The 21,851-nt window shown below is 51.9% G+C and overlaps 2 protein-coding genes across 2 annotated transcripts in view; one reads left to right on the forward strand and one right to left on the reverse strand.

Moving 5' to 3' along the window:
* LOC138976897 (sulfotransferase 1A2-like) overlaps positions 1-21,851 on the reverse strand; it is a 53,623-nt gene that overhangs the window by 13,729 nt on the left and 18,043 nt on the right. The gene's annotated exons all lie outside the window — the stretch shown is intronic.
* On the forward strand, positions 12,181-13,263 carry LOC138976997 (uncharacterized). Its single transcript, XM_070349888.1, has one exon. It carries the CDS (start codon positions 12,181-12,183, stop codon positions 13,261-13,263), a length of 1,083 nt encoding a protein of 360 aa, XP_070205989.1.

The raw sequence follows: 21,851 nt of genomic DNA on the forward strand, positions 1-21,851 counted from the left end.
TCAGTGGGTATCACGCCGCAGTGGGACAGGATCAGTGGGTATCACCCCGCAGTGGGACAGGATCAGTGGGTATCACGCCGCAGTGGGACAGGATCAGTGAGTATCACTCCGCAGTGGGACAGGATCAGTGAGTATCACTCCGCAATGGGACAGGATCAGTGGGTATCACTCCGCAGTGGGACAGGATCAGTGGGTATCACTCCGCAGTGGGACAGGATCAGTGAGTATCACGCCGCAGTGGGACAGGATCAGTGGGTATCACGCCGCAGTGGGACAGGATCAGTGAGTATCACGCCGCAGTGGGACAGGATCAGTGAGTATCACTCCGCAGTGTGACAGGATCAGTGGGTATCACGCCGCAGTGGGACAGGATCAGTGAGTATCACCCCGCAGTGGGACAGGATCAGTGGGTATCACTCCGCAGTGTGACAGGATCAGTGGGTATCACGCCGCAGTGGGACAGGATCAGTGGGTATCACGCCGCAGTGGGACAGGATCAGTGAGTATCACTCCGCAATGGGACAGGATCAGTGAGTATCACTCCGCAGTGGGACAGGATTAGTGAGTATCACGCCGCAGTGGGACAGGATCAGTGAGTATCACTCCGCAGTGGGACAGGATCAGTGAGTATAACTCCGCAGTGGGACAGGATCAGTGAGTATCACTCCGCAATGGGACAGGATCAGTGGGTATCACTCTGCAATGGGACAGGATCAGTGAGTATCACTCCGCAATGGGACAGGATCAGTGAGTATCACTCTGCAATGGGACAGGATCAGTGAGTATCACTCCGCAATGGGACAGGATCAGAGGGTATCACTCCGCAGTGGGACAGGATCAGTGGGTATCACTCCGCAGTGGGACAAGATCAGTGAGTATCACTCCGCAGTGGGACAGGATCAGTGGGTATCACGCCGCAGTGGGACAGGATCAGTGGGTATCACTCCGCAGTGGGACAGGATCAGTGGGTATCACTCCGCAGTGGGACAGGATCAGTGAGTATCACTCCGCAGTGGGACAGGATCAGTGGGTATCACTCCGCAGTGGGACAGGATCAGTGGGTATCACTCCGCAATGGGACAGGATCAGTGAGTATCACTCCGCAATGGGACAGGATCAGTGAGTATCACTCTGCAATGGGACAGGATCAGTGAGTATCACTCCGCAGTGGGACAGGATCAGTGGGTATGACGCCGCAGTGGGACAGGATCAGTGAGTATCACTCCGCAGTGGGACAGGATCAGTGAGTATCACTCCGCAATGGGACAGGATCAGTGAGTATCACTCCGCAGTGGGACAGGATCAGTGAGTATCACTCCGCAGTGGGACAGGATCAGTGGGTATCACTCCGCAGTGGGACAGGATCAGTGGGTATCACGCCGCAGTGGGCCAGGATCAGTGGGTATCACGCCGCAGTGGGACAGGATCAGTGAGTATCACTCCGCAGTGGGACAGGATCAGTGGGTATCACGCCGCAGTGGGACAGGATCAGTGGGTATCACACCGCAGTGGGACAGGATCAGTGGGTATCACGCCGCAGTGGGACAGGATCAGTGAGTATCACTCCGCAGTGGGACAGGATCAGTGAGTATCACTCCGCAATGGGACAGGATCAGTGAGTATCACTCCGCAGTGGGACAGGATCAGTGGGTATCACTCCGCAGTGGGACAGGATTAGTGAGTATCACACCGCAGTGGGACAGGATCAGTGGGTATCACGCCGCAGTGGGACAGGATCAGTGAGTATCACTCCGCAGTGTGACAGGATCAGTGGGTATCACGCCGCAGTGGGACAGGATCAGTGAGTATCACCCCGCAGTGGGACAGGATCAGTGGGTATCACTCCGCAGTGGGACAGGATCAGTGGGTATCACGCCGCAGTGGGACAGGATCAGTGGGTATCACGCCGCAGTGGGACAGGATCAGTGAGTATCACTCCGCAATGGGACAGGATCAGTGAGTATCACTCCGCAGTGGGACAGGATCAGTGAGTATCACTCCGCAATGGGACAGGATCAGTGGGTATCACGCCGCAGTGGGACAGGATCAGTGAGTATCACTCCGCAGTGGGACAGGATCAGTGAGTATCACTCCGCAATGGGACAGGATCAGTGAGTATCACACCGCAGTGGGACAGGATCAGTGAGTATCACTCCGCAGTGGGACAGGATCAGTGAGTATCACTCCGCAATGGGACAGGATCAGTTGGTATCACTCCGCAGTGGGACAGGATCAGTGAGTATCACTCCGCAGTGGGACAGGATCAGTGGGTATTACGCCGCAGTGGGACAGGATCAGTGAGTATCACTCCGCAGTGGGACAGGATCAGTGGGTATCACGCCGCAGTGGGACAGGATCAGTGAGTATCACTCCGCAGTGGGACAGGATCAGTGGGTATCACGCCGCAGTGGGACAGGATCAGTGGGTATCACTCCGCAGTGGGACAGGATCAGTGGGTATCACTCCGCAGTGGGACAGGATCAGTGGGTATCACGCCGCAGTGGGACAGGATCAGTGAGTATCACTCCGCAGTGGGACAGGATCAGTGGGTATCACTCCGCAGTGTGACAGGATCAGTGGGTATCACGCCGCAGTGGGACAGGATCAGTGGGTATCACGCCGCAGTGGGACAGGATCAGTGAGTATCACTCCGCAATGGGACAGGATCAGTGAGTATCACTCCGCAGTGGGACAGGATTAGTGAGTATCACGCCGCAGTGGGACAGGATCAGTGAGTATCACTCCGCAGTGGGACAGGATCAGTGAGTATCACTCCGCAGTGGGACAGGATCAGTGAGTATCACTCCGCAATGGGACAGGATCAGTGGGTATCACTCTGCAATGGGACAGGATCAGTGAGTATCACTCCGCAATGGGACAGGATCAGTGAGTATCACTCTGCAATGGGACAGGATCAGTGAGTATCACTCCGCAATGGGACAGGATCAGTGGGTATCACTCCGCAGTGGGACAGGATCAGTGGGTATCACTCCGCAGTGGGACAGGATCAGTGGGTATCACTCCGCAGTGGGACAGGATCAGTGAGTATCACTCCGCAGTGGGACAGGATCAGTGGGTATCACTCCGCAGTGGGACAGGATCAGTGAGTATCACTCCGCAATGGGACAGGATCAGTGAGTATCACTCCGCAATGGGACAGGATCAGTGAGTATCACTCCGCAGTGGGACAGGATCAGTGAGTATCACTCCGCAGTGGGACAGGATCAGTGGGTATCACGCCGCAGTGGGACAGGATCAGTGAGTATCACTCCGCAGTGGGACAGGATCAGTGAGTATCACTCCGCAATGGGACAGGATCAGTGAGTATCACGCCGCAGTGGGACAGGATCAGTTAGTATCACTCCGCAGTGGGACAGGATCAGTGGGTATCACTCCGCAGTGGGACAGGATCAGTGGGTATCACGCCGCAGTGGGCCAGGATCAGTGGGTATCACGCCGCAGTGGGACAGGATCAGTGAGTATCACTCCGCAGTGGGACAGGATCAGTGGGTATCACGCCGCAGTGGGACAGGATCAGTGGGTATCACGCCGCAGTGGGACAGGATCAGTGGGTATCACGCCGCAGTGGGACAGGATCAGTGAGTATCACTCCGCAGTGGGACAGGATCAGTGAGTATCACTCCGCAATGGGACAGGATCAGTGGGTATCACTCCGCAGTGGGACAGGATCAGTGGGTATCACTCCGCAGTGGGACAGGATTAGTGAGTATCACGCCGCAGTGGGACAGGATCAGTGGGTATCACGCCGCAGTGGGACAGGATCAGTGAGTATCACTCCGCAGTGTGACAGGATCAGTGGGTATCACGCCGCAGTGGGACAGGATCAGTGAGTATCACCCCGCAGTGGGACAGGATCAGTGGGTATCACTCCGCAGTGGGACAGGATCAGTGGGTATCACGCCGCAGTGGGACAGGATCAGTGGGTATCACGCCGCAGTGGGACAGGATCAGTGAGTATCACTCCGCAATGGGACAGGATCAGTGAGTATCACTCCGCAGTGGGACAGGATCAGTGAGTATCACTCCGCAATGGGACAGGATCAGTGGGTATCACGCCGCAGTGGGACAGGATCAGTGAGTATCACTCCGCAGTGGGACAGGATCAGTGAGTATCACTCCGCAATGGGACAGGATCAGTGAGTATCACACCACAGTGGGACAGGATCAGTGAGTATCACTCCGCAGTGGGACAGGATCAGTGAGTATCACTCCGCAATGGGACAGGATCAGTGAGTATCACTCCGCAGTGGGACAGGATCAGTGAGTATCACTCCGCAGTGGGACAGGATCAGTGGGTATTACGCCGCAGTGGGACAGGATCAGTGAGTATCACTCCGCAGTGGGACAGGATCAGTGGGTATCACGCCGCAGTGGGACAGGATCAGTGAGTATCACTCCGCAGTGGGACAGGATCAGTGGGTATCACGCCGCAGTGGGACAGGATCAGTGGGTATCACTCCGCAGTGGGACAGGATCAGTGGGTATCACTCCGCAGTGGGACAGGATCAGTGAGTATCACACCGCAGTGGGACAGGATCAGTGAGTATCACGCCGCAGTGGGACAGGATCAGTGGGTATCACTCCGCAATGGGACAGGATCAGTGAGTATCACTCCGCAATGGGACAGGATCAGTGAGTATCACGCCGCAGTGGGACAGGATCAGTGAGTATCACGCCGCAGTGGGACAGGATCAGTGAGTATCACTCCGCAGTGGGACAGGATCAGTGAGTATCACGCCGCAGTGGGACAGGATCAGTGAGTATCACCCCGCAGTGGGACAGGATCAGTGAGTATCACTCCGCAGTGGGACAGGATCAGTGAGTATCACTCCGCAGTGGGACAGGATCAGTGGGTATCACTCCGCAGTGGGACAGGATCAGTGGGTATCACGCCGCAGTGGGACAGGATCAGTGGGTATCACTCCGCAGTGAAACAGGATCAGTGGGTATCACTCCGCAGTGGGACAGGATCAGTGGGTATCACGCCGCAGTGGGACAGGATCAGTGAGTATCACGCCGCAGTGGGACAGGATCAGTGGGTATCACTCCGCAGTGGGACAGGATCAGTGGGTATCACTCCGCAGTGGGACAGGATCAGTGGGTATCACGCCGCAGTGGGACAGGATCAGTGGGTATCACTCTGCAGTGGGACAGGATCAGAGGGTATCACTCCGCAGTGGGACAGGATCAGTGAGTATCACTCCGCAGTGGGACAGGATCAGTGGGTATCACTCCGCAGTGGGACAGGATCAGTGAGTATCACACCGCAGTGGGACAGGATCAGTGAGTATCACGCCGCAGTGGGACAGGATCAGTGGGTATCACTCCGCAGTGGGACAGGATCAGTGAGTATCACTCCGCAGTGGGACAGGATTAGTGGGTATCACGCCGCAGTGGGACAGGATCAGTGGGTATCACTCCGCAGTGGGACAGGATCAGTGGGTATCACGCCGCAGTGGGACAGGATCAGTGGGTATCACGCCGCAGTGGGACAGGATCAGTGGGTATCACTCCGCAGTGAAACAGGATCAGTGGGTATCACTCCGCAGTGGGACAGGATCAGTGGGTATCACGCCGCAGTGGGACAGGATCAGTGGGTATCACGCCGCAGTGGGACAGGATCAGTGGGTATCACTCCGCAGTGGGACAGGATCAGTGGGTATCACTCCGCAGTGGGACAGGATCAGTGAGTATCACTCCGCAGTGGGACAGGATCAGTGGGTATCACTCCGCAGTGGGACAGGATCAGTGGGTATCACTCCGCAGTGGGACAGGATCAGTGGGTATCACTCCGCAGTGGGACAGGATCAGTGGGTATCACGCCGCAGTGGGACAGGATCAGTGAGTATCACCCCGCAGTGGGACAGGATCAGTGAGTATCACTCTGCAGTGGGACAGGATCAGTGAGTATCACTCCGCAGTGGGACAGGATCAGTGAGTATCACGCCGCAGTGGGACAGGATCAGTGGGTATCACTCCGCAGTGGGACAGGATCAGTGGGTATCACGCCGCAGTGGGACAGGATCAGTGGGTATCACGCCGCAGTGGGACAGGATCAGTGAGTATCACTCCGCAGTGGGACAGGATCAGTGGGTATCACGCCGCAGTGGGACAGGATCAGTGGGTATCACGCCGCAGTGGGACAGGATCAGTGGGTATCACGCCGCAGTGGGACAGGATCAGTGAGTATCACCCCGCAGTGGGACAGGATCAGTGAGTATCACTCTGCAATGGGACAGGATCAGTGGGTATCACCCCGCAGTGGGACAGGATCAGTGGGTATCACTCCGCAGTGGGACAGGATCAGTGAGTATCACGCCGCAGTGGGACAGGATCAGTGGGTATCACGCCGCAGTGGGACAGGATCAGTGAGTATCACGCCGCAGTGGGACAGGATCAGTGAGTATCACTCCGCAGTGTGACAGGATCAGTGGGTATCACGCCGCAGTGGGACAGGATCAGTGAGTATCACCCCGCAGTGGGACAGGATCAGTGGGTATCACTCCGCAGTGGGACAGGATCAGTGGGTATCACGCCGCAGTGGGACAGGATCAGTGGGTATCACGCCGCAGTGGGACAGGATCAGTGAGTATCACTCCGCAATGGGACAGGATCAGTGAGTATCACTCCGCAGTGGGACAGGATTAGTGAGTATCACGCCGCAGTGGGACAGGATCAGTGAGTATCACTCCGCAATGGGACAGGATCAGTGGGTATCACTCTGCAATGGGACAGGATCAGTGAGTATCACTCCGCAATGGGACAGGATCAGTGAGTATCACTCCGCAGTGGGACAGGATCAGTGGGTATCACTCCGCAGTGGGACAGGATCAGTGGGTATCACGCCGCAGTGGGACAAGATCAGTGGGTATCACTCTGCAGTGGGACAGGATCAGTGGGTATCACACCGCAGTGGGACAGGATCAGTGAGTATCACTCCGCAGTGGGACAGGATCAGTGGGTATCACTCCGCAGTGGGACAGGATCAGTGAGTATCACACCGCAGTGGGACAGGATCAGTGAGTATCACGCCGCAGTGGGACAGGATCAGTGAGTATCACGCCGCAGTGGGACAGGATCAGTGAGTATCACTCCGCAGTGGGACAGGATCAGTGGGTATCACGCCGCAGTGGGACAGGATCAGTGGGTATCACTCCGCAGTGGGACAGGATCAGTGAGTATCACCCCGCAGTGGGACAGGATCAGTGGGTATCACTCCGCAGTGGGACAGGATCAGTGGGTATCACTCCGCAGTGGGACAGGATCAGTGGGTATCACTCCGCAGTGGGACAGGATCAGTGAGTATCACCCCGCAGTGGGACAGGATCAGTGGGTATCACGCCGCAGTGGGACAGGATCAGTGAGTATCACACCGCAGTGGGACAGGATCAGTGGGTATCACTCCGCAGTGGGACAGGATCAGTGAGTATAACTCCGCAGTGGGACAAGATCAGTGGGTATCACTCCGCAGTGGGACAGGATCAGTGGGTATCACTCCGCAGTGGGACAGGATCAGTGGGTATCACTCCGCAGTGGGACAGGATCAGTGAGTATCACGCCGCAGTGGGACAGGATCAGTGGGTATCACGCCGCAGTGGGACAGGATCAGAGGGTATCACTCCGCAGTGGGACAGGATCAGTGAGTATCACTCCGCAGTGGGACAGGATCAGTGAGTATCACGCCGCAGTGGGACAGGATCAGTGAGTATCACTCCGCAGTGGGACAGGATCAGTGAGTATCACTCCGCAGTGGGACAGGATCAGTGAGTATCACTCCGCAGTGGGACAGGATCAGTGGGTATCACGCCGCAGTGGGACAGGATCAGTGAGTATCACTCCGCAGTGGGACAGGATCAGTGAGTATCACTCCGCAATGGGACAGGATCAGTGAGTATCACTCCGCAGTGGGACAGGATCAGTGAGTATCACTCCGCAGTGGGACAGGATCAGTGGGTATCACTCCGCAGTGGGACAGGATCAGTGGGTATCACGCTGCAGTGGGACAGGATCAGTGGGTATCACTCCGCAGTGGGACAGGATCAGTGGGTATCACTCCGCAGTGGGACAGGATCAGTGGGTATCACGCCGCAGTGGGACAGGATCAGTGGGTATCACTCCGCAGTGGGACAGGATTAGTGGGTATCACGCCGCAGTGGGACAGGATCAGTGGGTATCACGCCGCAGTGGGACAAGATCAGTGAGTATCACTCCGCAGTGGGACAGGATCAGTGAGTATCACTCCGCAATGGGACAGGATCAGTGAGTATCGCTCCGCAGTGGGACAGGATCAGTGAGTATCACTCCGCAGTGGGACAGGATCAGTGAGTATCACTCCGCAGTGGGACAGGATCAGTGAGTATCACTCCGCAGTGGGACAGGATCAGTCGGTATCACTCCGCAGTGGGACAGGATCAGTGAGTATCACTCCGCAGTGGGACAGGATCAGTGGGTATCACTCCGCAGTGGGACAGGATCAGTGAGTATCACACCTCAGTGGGACAGGATCAGTGAGTATCACGCCGCAGTGGGACAGGATCAGTGGGTATCACGTGTCACAAACTCTGCCCAAGTCCAGCCATGAATTATTTGTAATTCGTGCATGAGTTGGGTTTCGTGCGGTTTTGGCTCAGATGGGTGCCTATACAGTGACTCGGTGTGTGTCCGTGGCTATGGACAGCCAATCGCGGGAGTGTATTCACGCACGTGGGGTTGCGTGATGCGTGAACGAGTCACAGGCTCGAAGGTCACTGCTGTGTAAAACTTGAAGAGAACGGATGGTTGATGTGAATGCTCTATCCGGCCGACCGGCGTGTTGATGTTTTATTCGACCCCGGAGACAAGTTGTGTTCCAGCTGTCTTGGTGTGGCTTCAAGGGTTCTACGGTGGTCAGTCCTCGAACGGCAAGGTGTGTTGAAATTCTGTAGTTTTTCTCTCCTTCCGTGCTCAGGGTCAAAATTTGTTGGTTCGGTAGTGTTTGTGTATGAGAGAGTTTTAGTTTTTTAGTTTCCTGGGTTGGTGTCATTTTATGTGTAGGGTGTCGGGGGTAGAAAGGGGAGAGGGAAAATGGGAAACAAGGGAAAGGGGGTGGACAGTTTTTCATTGTGCAAGAAGTAGGAAGGACGAGAGAGGGAATCTAAATTTGAAGATAAATGGAGTCCCCTTGGCACAAAGGACCTGTGCTGAAATGGCTCAAGCACAAGAAGTGGGGAGAGCGAGTTGGCTGGTGGAAAGAAGAAAAGAGGTGTCAGCAGTTACTGCGAGTGAACTCAGGTGTGGGAAGGATTTATTTTTATGGAGGGTGTATTTAAGGTAGAGAGCGTTAATTCCAGAGAATAGTCGTGTAGTAGTTGTTAGTGCGGAAATTTGGAGACGAGGTACGGGAGGTTTTAAACGGGAGTTCACTGTCAAGACAGAAGACGGGGGGTTGGTTGTAAATATGTGACGTCATCACGGTTAGAGAAAGAGGAAAGAACGAGGTGCCACTATGTAATATGACTTAAATTCATAAGGGGTAAGAGAAGTGGCGTTGTTTGTGAAGGGGCTGCTTGTAAATGGTTGGGTCAAATAATGAAATAGGAATTGTTGATTATGGGGGCAGCCATGTTGTATTGACTTTGTGAAATGGGAGTTGTAAATACTTTGTACATTTATATTGATGATGGTGTCTTTACAATTGTATAAAAGTAAAGACTATAATTAGGTATTTAAGGGAGTGAAAATTGTAAGAATTATTACATAATTGGTCATGTTGGGACTCTGGTATTTTGATAATGATGTTGTGGTTAAAGTTAAATGGTAACTTTGACGAGATGGCCAGGGTGGTTAATTAAGTAGTTAATTATGGTAATTAATGAGTAATTAAGTAAAGAGGGGACTTTGAAAGTTGATGAGTATTGATAATTATGGGAAGTCTAATGAAGGAGATATTGTTGTTAGGAGAGTTAATTTGTGGACTTTGTGGGTAAGGGGAGATAATTGAAGTATTGTTGGGGAACAAGTAGTTATACTTGGCTTTGTTCCTACAACAGCGTTCAAGCATAGAAGCGTGGCTGTGGGCGAGTCCAAGCCAGGAGAGACGAACGACACAGGGAACAGCATGAGTTTCCGGGTGCAAGAAGCTTCCGGCTCTATACCCGGGAGGAAGGCGTGTTGTTGGTGGAGTGTTTGACCACCGGTGTGTCGCAAGTGTGAGCTGTGGAGGTGAGGTGGCCCACCGTCAGTGGGTAAAGTGGTGGAAGGTGCTGGCATGCTATTGCCACGAGCAATCTGTGCACAAGAATATATTATGGCATCTGTGTGCCTCGAGTTATGCAGCTGTGGCTTCACTAAGCATTGTGACCTATAAGTGAATTTAAACATATTAAAGACATAAAGATTGTGCAAGTGGAAGATTCAACGGGACTAATCTGGAGTGTCTTTATTTTTTATGTTTTGTTTTGAGCGACGTTGATTTTTGTGGATCGGCGAGATGTGAACTGGACTTGGTTGTGAAACGTCATGATCATTACGCACGAAGAGAAAAGTATGTAGTGATATGGTAATTTGTTGTTATGAAGTAAGGTTGTTACGTGGTGAATTAATGTGAATGTGTTATTGATGAATTAATGTTCGTACCATTTATTGTGTTGAAATAAGTGGAAGATTCAACGGGACTAATCTGGAGTGTCTTTATTTTTTATGTTTTGTTTTGAGCGACGTTGATTTTTGTGGATCGGCGAGATGTGAACTGGACTTGGTTGTGAGACGTCATGATCATTACGCGTGAAGAGAAAGTTATGTAGTGATATTGTAATTTGTTGCTATGAAGTAAGGTTGTTACATTGTGGATTAATTTGAGTGTGTTAGTGATGACTTAATGGTCGTACCATTTATTGTGTTGAAATAAGTGGAAGATAATTGAGAGTCTTGTTATTTAAAGTTAAGTTAATTAGTATTATTGGTGGCTGGGCCTACTGGTTTCATGTGTAGCTGCGTTTGGCGTTGATCGTATGCATCAAGGTTGAAGGCAGTGTAGCAATAAACGTAGGTAGTCCCTATCACGAGGTATTAGTGTAAATGTAAGTGAGAAATAATAGTTAGTTAATAAATAACGGGGTTAATTGATTACTGTAGGTGAAGATAAGCGGATTTTGAGTTGAGATAGATTTATAAAGAGACTTCTTGATTTTTCGGGATCAGGGAATTAAGGTGATAGGTGGTAATATTTAGGGATATTTACAGTTCTTTTAGTATCAAGTTATAAATTCTCATAGCCAGTTTGTTTTGTTAAACTTTAAGATAATTCTTCCTTCTTCATCTATCTTTGATTTTGAGCGATTGTGATTGGATGTGAATGTGAATGCGAGGTGGTCGTGTGTGTAAATAATAAACTTTGGTTTGAATGTTGCCTGGTTGTGGAGTCAGTGATTAGAGTAAGAGTGGTTGACTGTGTCTGAGTGTTTTGTACGTTAAAAGGTATTCCTATACCTCTCCCAAAACTTAGGGGAGTTACAATGGTGGCAGCGGTGGGATAAGAGTTTCATTTCGGGGATTAGGAAGGGTTTAGATAGCATCGGGAAGTAAGGGCCGTGACTCGTGTGAATCAGTTGTGAAAGGGTATGAATGAGGACTAGCGTGGGCGGTTGGCGGGCGACTTAAAGGCTTTAAGCCTGGGTGGCTATTTTGACCCGGTAGAGGAAGGAGAGAGAACGAGTGAGTTTGCGCACACCTGGGGTCCGAACTGATCACTCGGATCTCACTCTACCAAGGTTGTCAGCTAGCTGTTTGGGTAAGTTCTATTGTGGTTGTGCTTTGTATTATTCTGTCCGTGTTTGTTGTGGGCGATCAATTTTGGAATTGGGGTCAAGGTGAGGTTGGTTTGTCAAGGAGATGTCGAATTTAGATCGGGATGAGCGTCAGTTGAGGCGGGCGGCTAGGATGGAGGAGAAGGTTCCAGCGACGTCTGCGTATGCATCCCTGGTGGTGACCCCTCCTCGGTTTACTGTACCAAGTGGCGGTGCGACGTTGTTGGCTACGGGTGGTACGCCGGGTGCGATTTCTACGCCGAGGACGGAGAGGTCTTTGGTGACGCCAGGATTGTTGGGGCAGAGGTCTGTTGGGGCGCAGCGTTTGGCGATGGGGTACGGTGATGGCCAAGCTATAAGGGGAGTGTCGCCGATCATGGCCCAAGGTTCTAATGGAGTTGACGATGAGTCGGTAGACATGGAGTTAGCACGGTTCCGTAGTCAGGGTGAAAGCTTGGGTTTGCAAGGGGCGACGTTGGCCCAGTTTGTGATGGCCCAAGTGCGCAGGGAGGCGGCCATCATCGAGGAGAGAGCGGCGCAGGCGAAGTTGCGGAAGGAAGAGCGGCGACGACGTAAAGAGGAACGAGAACTTCAGGAGAAGAAAGAAGAAGCCCGACGTAAAGAGGAACGAGAACTTCAGGAGAAGAAAGAAGAAGCTCGACGCCAGGAAGAAGAAGCTCGACGTAAAGAGGAACGAGAACTTCAGGAGAAGAAAGAAGAAGCCCGACGCAAGGAAGAAGAAGCCCGACGTAAAGAGGAACGAGAACTTCAGGAGAAGAAAGAAGAAGCCCGACGCAAGGAAGAAGAAGCCCGACGTAAAGAGGAACGAGAATTTCAGGAGAAGAAAGAAGAAGCCCGACGCAAGGAAGAAGCGGCCCAAAGGAGAGAGGAACGGGAGTTCCAAGAAAGGAAAGAAGAAGCCCGACGTAAAGAGGAACGAGAACTCCAAGAAAGGAAAGAAGAAGCACGACGCCAAGAGGAAGAAGCCCGGCGCAGAGATGAGGCAGAGCGACGCCAGGAGGAGTGTCGCATACGGGAAGAGGAACTGCAAGCAAGTGAGGCGAGGTGGAAAGAGGAGTTAGCTCTGCGCACAGGGGGGACTGAGAGAGAACCGAGTTTTGACAAATACCGGGTAAAGATGTCCTTCTGTGATGACTCTGTCAACATTGACGACTACCTCCTCCACTTCGAGCGAACAGCGACAACACACAGGTGGAGCAGGGCGACATGGGCAGGTCGATTAGCAGACCAATTGAAGGGTCGCGCAGAGAGAGCATACCTACGGATGACTCCCGAGGATGCCAGCGACTACGATATGCTCAAGGTTGCGCTGTTAGAAGAGTTCCATCATACTCCAGAACACTACCGCCGGGAATTCAGAAACATCACAAAGCAAGAAGACGGGACACATTGCCAGGGAGTGTACCGCGAACGCCTGCATGACGACCGAGCAAGATGACCAGACGAGATCTTCCGAGCCGTCAGAGCCGTTGTGCCAAGACTGCGAGAAAATTCCATTTCGGCCGATGGGAAGGTGCAAGGTTAACGGGAGAGACGCAATCAGTCTACGTGATTCAGGGGCAGACAAGACCATGGTAAAGGCTGCATTTGTTAGGCCTGAAGATTACACCAACGGGACAGTGCACGTAGAGTTTGCCGACTTAGACTGCACAAAGACGTATCCCTTAGCATGGGTTGACGTAGAATCGCCGTACATCTGTGAGAGGATTCTTGCCATCGTGAACGACAACATCAGGCCTGACATTTTTCTGGGAAACCTGGCCCAGCTTACGAGCGGAGACTGGGTGGAAGTATCGATGTATCCCAGACGGGCGTTGTGTGCGGCAGTGACAACCAGAGCACAGGCTGAAGCAGGTACACGGCCGGTGAAACCGGTGGTGGTGGTGCAGATTGAAGGGCTGCAAGTGACTCCGGATCAGCTGAAAGTCTTGCAACAGGAAGATGAAACACTAGTGCGCGCAAAACGACTGGCGAAGGAAGGGAAACAGATACAAGCAGGAAAGGGCATGGTGGAGTTCAAGATGTCTCGTGGAATACTCAAGAGGGTTTATCGGGAGAAGAAATTGGAGTGTTCACAAATATGCGTTCCCAGATCCTTGAGGAAAGGACTACTCAAGTTCGCCCACGACACACCCATGGCAGGACATCTGGGCACCAAGAAGACCCGCGAACGTCTATGGGCAGATTTTTATTGGCCAGGCCTGTGCGAAGACGTGCGACGATACTGTCAGTCCTGCGACCGATGCCAAAAAGTCACGCCGAAGGGACGAGTTGCCAAAGTGCCGCTTGGGCAAATGCCTCTGCCCAATGTTCCATTTGAGAAGGTGGCGGTGGATTTGGTGGGGCCGATCAAGCCAGCAGCTGACAGTGGGGCGAGATTCATCCTGGTGATGGTGGACTATGCGACGCGCTACCCCGAGGCTGTGGCACTTAAGTCCATCGAGGCAGAGAAGGTGGCTGAAGCGCTGTGGACTATGTGGACGAGGTTGGGGATACCCAAGGAGGTCCTGTCGGACCAGGGTGGACAGTTCACCGGGGCCGTCATGCGAGAAGTTCACCGGTTGCTCGCCGTCAAGGGACGAACCACTACGCCGTACCATGCGCAATGCAACGGCTTGGTTGAAAGGTTTAATGGCACATTGAAAGCCATGATCAAGAAATTGTGTGTGGAGGACCCCAAGACATGGGATCGGTTTATCCCAGGTGTCTTGTTCGCATACAGGGAGGTTCCGCAGGAAAGTACTGGGTTCTCCCCATTCGAGTTGCTGTACGGCCGTACAGTGAGGGGACCTATGGCCATCTTGAGGGATCTCTGGACAAAAGAAGGAGAAGACGGGAAGGAAGCGCAGACCGCGTCCGAGTACGTGTTGAATCTCCGGGACCGAATAGAAGAAACATGCAAAATTGCCAGGGAACATCTGTGTGAGGAAGCCGTGCGCCAGAAGAAGCACTACGACCGTGGGGCCAAACGCCGGACCTTCGAGGCTGGAGATCGCGCTCTTCTACTCCTGCCTCTCAAGAAAAACAAGTTGGAGATGGCTTGGCGAGGACCCTACGTCGTGGAGGAAAGAGTGGGCGTTGGCTCTGCAACCCTACATGTATACCATCCAGGCGATTCCTGGAAGAGACAACGTGGGGGCCGACTTGCTCAGTCGCTCGGAAGAGTAACCAGATGTGGGAAGCATTGAACCATCAAAATGGACTGATTTTGGTGGGCTGGATCATTTTTTTTTGCAAGTCCATGGATGTCAGTAGAGTTGGGTAGTGTTTTAGTTCAGGGGGAGTTGTGGTTGGATTACACGTTTTAGGATTCCTGGCATTGGTCAGAGGTGTGTGATTTTTGGTTCAATACAGGGTGTTTTGTACTTGGGTGGGGGGTTTGTCACAAACTCTGCCCAAGTCCAGCCATGAATTATTTGTAATTCGTGCATGAGTTGGGTTTCGTGCGGTTTTGGCTTAGATGAGTGCCTATACAGTGACTCGGTGTGTGTCCGTGGCTTTGGACAGCCAATCGCGGGAGTGTATTCACGCACGTGGGGTTGCGTGATGCGTGAACGAGTCACAGGCTCGAAGGTCACTGCTGTGTAAAACTTGAAGAGAACGGATGGTTGATGTGAATGCTCTATCCGGCCGACCGGCGTGTTGATGTTTTATTCGACCCCGGAGACAAGTTGTGTTCCAGCTGTCTTGGTGTGGCTTCAAGGGTTCTACGGTGGTCAGTCCTCGAACGGCAAGGTGTGTTGAAATTCTGTAGTTTTTCTCTCCTTCCGTGCTCAGGGTCAAAATTTGTTGGTTCGGTAGTGTTTGTGTATGAGAGAGTTTTAGTTTTTTAGTTTCCTGGGTTGGTGTCATTTTATGTGTAGGGTGTCGGGGGTAGAAAGGGGAGAGGGAAAATGGGAAACAAGGGAAAGGGGGTGGACAGTTTTTCATTGTGCAAGAAGTAGGAAGGACGAGAGAGGGAATCTAAATTTGAAGATAAATGGAGTCCCCTTGGCACAAAGGACCTGTGCTGAAATGGCTCAAGCACAAGAAGTGGGGAGAGCGAGTTGGCTGGTGGAAAGAAGAAAAGAGGTGTCAGCAGTTACTGCGAGTGAACTCAGGTGTGGGAAGGATTTATTTTTATGGAGGGTGTATTTAAGGTAGAGAGCGTTAATTCCAGAGAATAGTCGTGTAGTAGTTGTTAGTGCGGAAATTTGGAGACGAGGTACGGGAGGTTTTAAACGGGAGTTCACTGTCAAGACAGAAGACGGGGGGTTGGTTGTAAATATGTGACGTCATCACGGTTAGAGAAAGAGGAAAGAACGAGGTGCCACTATGTAATATGACTTAAATTCATAAGGGGTAAGAGAAGTGGCGTTGTTTGTGAAGGGGCTGCTTGTAAATGGTTGGGTCAAATAATGAAATAGGAATTGTTGATTATGGGGGCAGCCATGTTGTATTGACTTTGTGAAATGGGAGTTGTAAATACTTTGTACATTTATATTGATGATGGTGTCTTTACAATTGTATAAAAGTAAAGACTATAATTAGGTATTTAAGGGAGTGAAAATTGTAAGAATTATTACATAATTGGTCATGTTGGGACTCTGGTATTTTGATAATGATGTTGTGGTTAAAGTTAAATGGTAACTTTGACGAGATGGCCAGGGTGGTTAATTAAGTAGTTAATTATGGTAATTAATGAGTAATTAAGTAAAGAGGGGACTTTGAAAGTTGATGAGTATTGATAATTATGGGAAGTCTAATGAAGGAGATATTGTTGTTAGGAGAGTTAATTTGTGGACTTTGTGGGTAAGGGGAGATAATTGAAGTATTGTTGAAGGAACAAGTAGTTATACTTGGCTTTGTTCCTACAACAGCGTTCAAGCATAGAAGCGTGGCTGTGGGCGAGTCCAAGCCAGGAGAGACGAACGACACAGGGAACAGCATGAGTTTCCGGGTGCAAGAAGCTTCCGGCTCTATACCCGGGAGGAAGGCGTGTTGTTGGTGGAGTGTTTGACCACCGGTGTGTCGCAAGTGTGAGCTGTGGAGGTGAGGTGGCCCACCGTCAGTGGGTAAAGTGGTGGAAGGTGCTGGCATGCTATTGCCACGAGCAATCTGTGCACAAGAATATATTATGGCATCTGTGTGCCTCGAGTTATGCAGCTGTGGCTTCACTAAGCATTGTGACCTATAAGTGAATTTAAACATATTAAAGACATAAAGATTGTGCAAGTGGAAGATTCAACGGGACTAATCTGGAGTGTCTTTATTTTTTATGTTTTGTTTTGAGCGACGTTGATTTTTGTGGATCGGCGAGATGTGAACTGGACTTGGTTGTGAAACGTCATGATCATTACGCACGAAGAGAAAAGTATGTAGTGATATGGTAATTTGTTGTTATGAAGTAAGGTTGTTACGTGGTGAATTAATGTGAATGTGTTATTGATGAATTAATGTTCGTACCATTTATTGTGTTGAAATAAGTGGAAGATTCAACGGGACTAATCTGGAGTGTCTTTATTTTTTATGTTTTGTTTTGAGCGACGTTGATTTTTGTGGATCGGCGAGATGTGAACTGGACTTGGTTGTGAGACGTCATGATCATTACGCGTGAAGAGAAAGTTATGTAGTGATATTGTAATTTGTTGCTATGAAGTAAGGTTGTTACATTGTGGATTAATTTGAGTGTGTTAGTGATGACTTAATGGTCGTACCATTTATTGTGTTGAAATAAGTGGAAGATAATTGAGAGTCTTGTTATTTAAAGTTAAGTTAATTAGTATTATTGGTGGCTGGGCCTACTGGTTTCATGTGTAGCTGCGTTTGGCGTTGATCGTATGCATCAAGGTTGAAGGCAGTGTAGCAATAAACGTAGGTAGTCCCTATCACGAGGTATTAGTGTAAATGTAAGTGAGAAATAATAGTTAGTTAATAAATAACGGGGTTAATTGATTACTGTAGGTGAAGATAAGCGGATTTTGAGTTGAGATAGATTTATAAAGAGACTTCTTGATTTTTCGGGATCAGGGAATTAAGGTGATAGGTGGTAATATTTAGGGATATTTACAGTTCTTTTAGTATCAAGTTATAAATTCTCATAGCCAGTTTGTTTTGTTAAACTTTAAGATAATTCTTCCTTCTTCATCTATCTTTGATTTTGAGCGATTGTGATTGGATGTGAATGTGAATGCGAGGTGGTCGTGTGTGTAAATAATAAACTTTGGTTTGAATGTTGCCTGGTTGTGGAGTCAGTGATTAGAGTAAGAGTGGTTGACTGTGTCTGAGTGTTTTGTACGTTAAAAGGTATTCCTATACCTCTCCCAAAACTTAGGGGAGTTACATCACGCCGCAGTGGGACAGGATCAGTGAGTATCACTCCGCAGTGGGACAGGATTAGTGGGTATCACGCCGCAGTGGGACAGGATCAGTGAGTATCACCCCGCAGTGGGACAGGATCAGTGGGTATCACTCCGCAGTGGGACAGGATCAGTGGGTATCACTCCGCAGTGGGACAGGATCAGTGGGTATCACTCCGCAGTGGGACAGGATCAGTGAGTATCACCCCGCAGTGGGACAGGATCAGTGAGTATCACTCCGCAGTGGGACAGGATCAGTGAGTATCACACCGCAGTGGGACAGGATCAGTGGGTATCACTCCGCAGTGGGACAGGATCAGTGAGTATCACCCCGCAGTGGGACAGGATCAGTGAGTATCACTCCGCAGTGGGACAGGATCAGTGGGTATCACCCCGCAGTGGGACAGGATCAGTGGGTATCACTCCGCAGTGGGACAGGATCAGTGAGTATCACTCCGCAGTGGGACAGGATCAGTGAGTATCACTCCGCAGTGGGACAGGATCAGTGAGTATCACTCCGCAGTGGGACAGGATCAGTGGGTATCACGCCGCAGTGGGACAAGATCAGTGGGTATCACTCCGCAGTGGGACAGGATCAGTGGGTATCACTCCGCAGTGGGACAGGATCAGTGAGTATCACTCCGCAGTGGGACAGGATTAGTGGGTATCACGCCGCAGTGGGACAGGATCAGTGGGTATCACACCGCAGTGGGACAGGATCAGTGGGTATCACTCCGCAGTGGGACAGGATCAGTGAGTATCACTCTGCAGTGGGACAGGATCAGTGGGTATCACTCCGCAGTGGGACAGGATCAGTGGGTATCACGCCGCAGTGGGACAGGATCAGTGGGTATCACTCCGCAGTGGTACAGGATCAGTGAGTATCACCCCGCAGTGGGACAGGATGAGTGGGTATCACTCCGCAGTGGGACAGGATCAGTGAGTATCACCCCGCAGTGGGACAGGATCAGTGAGTATCACTCCGCAGTGGGACAGGATCAGTGAGTATCACACCGCAGTGGGACAGGATCAGTGGGTATCACTCCGCAGTGGGACAAGATCAGTGAGTATCACTCCGCAGTGGGACAGGATCAGTGAGTATCACTCCGCAGTGGGACAGGATCAGTGAGTATCACGCCGCAGTGGGACAGGATCAGTGGGTATCACGCCGCAGTGGGACAGGATCAGTGGGTATCACTCCGCAGTGGGACAGGATCAGTGAGTATCACTCCGCAGTGGGACAGGATCAGTGAGTATCACCCCGCAGTGGGACAGGATCAGTGAGTATCACGCCGCAGTGGGACAGGATCAGTGGGTATCACGCCGCAGTGGGACAGGATCAGTGGGTATCACGCCGCAGTGGGACAGGATCAGTGGGTATCACGCCGCAATGGGACAGGATCAGTGGGTATCACACCGCAGTGGGACAGGATCAGTGAGTATCACTCCGCAGTGGGACAGGATCAGTGGGTATCACTCCGCAGTGGGACAGGATCAGTGGGTATCACGCCGCAGTGGGACAGGATCAGTGGGTATCACTCCGCAGTGGGACAGGATTAGTGGGTATCACGCCGCAGTGGGACAGGATCAGTGGGTATCACGCCGCAGTGGGACAGGATCAGTGAGTATCACTCCGCAGTGGGACAGGATCAGTGAGTATCACTCCGCAGTGGGACAGGATCAGTGGGTATCACTCCGCAGTGGGACAGGATCAGTGAGTATCACACCGCAGTGGGACAGGATCAGTGAGTATCACTCCGCAGTGGGACAGGATCAGTGGGTATCACACCGCAGTGGGACAGGATCAGTGGGTATCACTCCGCACTGGGACAGGATCAGTGAGTATCACTCCGCAGTGGGACAGGATCAGTGGGTATCACTCCGCAGTGGGACAGGATCAGTGAGTATCACTCCGCAGTGGGACAGGATCAGTGAGTATCACGCCGCAGTGGGACAGGATCAGTGGGTATCACGCCGCAGTGGGACAGGATCAGTGAGTATCACTCCGCAGTGGGACAGGATCAGTGGGTATCACGCCGCAGTGGGACAGGATCAGTGGGTATCACTCCGCAGTGGGACAGGATCAGTGGGTATCACTCCGCAGTGGGACAGGATCAGTGAGTATCACCCCGCAGTGGGACAGGATCAGTGGGTATCACTCCGCAGTGGGACAGGATCAGTGGGTATCACTCCACAGTGGGACAGGATCAGTGGGTATCACTCCGCAGTGGGACAGAATCAGTGAGTATCACCCCGCAGTGGGACAGGATCAGTGAGTATCACGCCGCAGTGGGACAGGATCAGTGAGTATCACACCGCAGTGGGACAGGATCAGTGGGTATCACTCCGCAGTGGGACAGGATCAGTGAGTATAACCCCACAGTGGGACAGGATCAGTGAGTATCACTCCGCAGTGGGACAGGATCAGTGGGTATCACCCCGCAGTGGGACAGGATCAGTGGGTATCACTCCGCAGTGGGACAGGATCAGTGAGTATCACTCCGCAGTGGGACAGGATCAGTGGGTATCACCCCGCAGTGGGACAGGATCAGTGAGTATCACGCCGCAGTGGGACAGGATCAGTGAGTATCACTCTGCAGTGGGACAAGATCAGTGGGTATCACTCCACAGTGGGACAGGATCAGTGAGTATCACACCGCAGTGGGACAGGATCAGTGGGTATCACTCCGCAGTGGGACAGGATCAGTGGGTATCACTCCGCAGTGGGACAGGATCAGTGGGTATCACTCCGCAGTGGGACAGGATCAGTGAGTATCACTCCGCAGTGGGACAGGATCAGTGAGTATCACTCTGCAGTGGGACAAGATCAGTGGGTATCACTCCACAGTGGGACAGGATCAGTGAGTATCACACCGCAGTGGGACAGGATCAGTGGGTATCACTCCGCAGTGGGACAGGATCAGTGGGTATCACTCCGCAGTGGGACAGGATCAGTGAGTATCACTCCGCAGTGGGACAGGATCAGTGGGTATCACTCCGCAGTGGGACAGGATCAGTGAGTATCACCCCGCAGTGGGACAGGATCAGTGGGTATCACTCCGCAGTGGGACAGGATCAGTGAGTATCACCCCGCAGTGGGACAGGATCAGTGGGTATCACCCCGCAGTGGGACAGGATCAGTGAGTATCACTCCGCAGTGGGACAGGATCAGTGGGTATCACTCCGCAGTGGGACAGGATCAGTGAGTATCACCCCGCAGTGGGACAGGATCAGTGAGTATCACTCCGCAGTGGGACAGGATCAGTGGGTATCACCCCGCAGTGGGACAGGATCAGTGGGTATCACGCCGCAGTGGGACAGGATCAGTGAGTATCACTCCGCAGTGGGACAAGATCAGTGGGTATCACTCCGCAGTGGGACAGGATCAGTGGGTATCACTCCGCAGTGGGACAGGATCAGTGAGTATCACTCCGCAGTGGGACAGGATCAGTGAGTATCACTCCGCAGTGGGACAGGATCAGTGGGTATCACGCCGCAGTGGGACAGGATCAGTGAGTATCACTCCGCAGTGGGACAGGATCAGTGAGTATCACTCCGCAGTGGGACAGGATCAGTGGGTATCACGCCGCAGTGGGACAGGATCAGTGAGTATCACTCCGCAGTGGGACAGGATCAGTGAGTATCACTCCGCAATGGGACAGGATCAGTGAGTATCACTCCGCAGTGG

Source organism: Littorina saxatilis, linkage group LG9, assembly GCF_037325665.1.
Source record: "Littorina saxatilis isolate snail1 linkage group LG9, US_GU_Lsax_2.0, whole genome shotgun sequence".
Classification (NCBI taxonomy): domain Eukaryota; kingdom Metazoa; phylum Mollusca; class Gastropoda; order Littorinimorpha; family Littorinidae; genus Littorina; species Littorina saxatilis.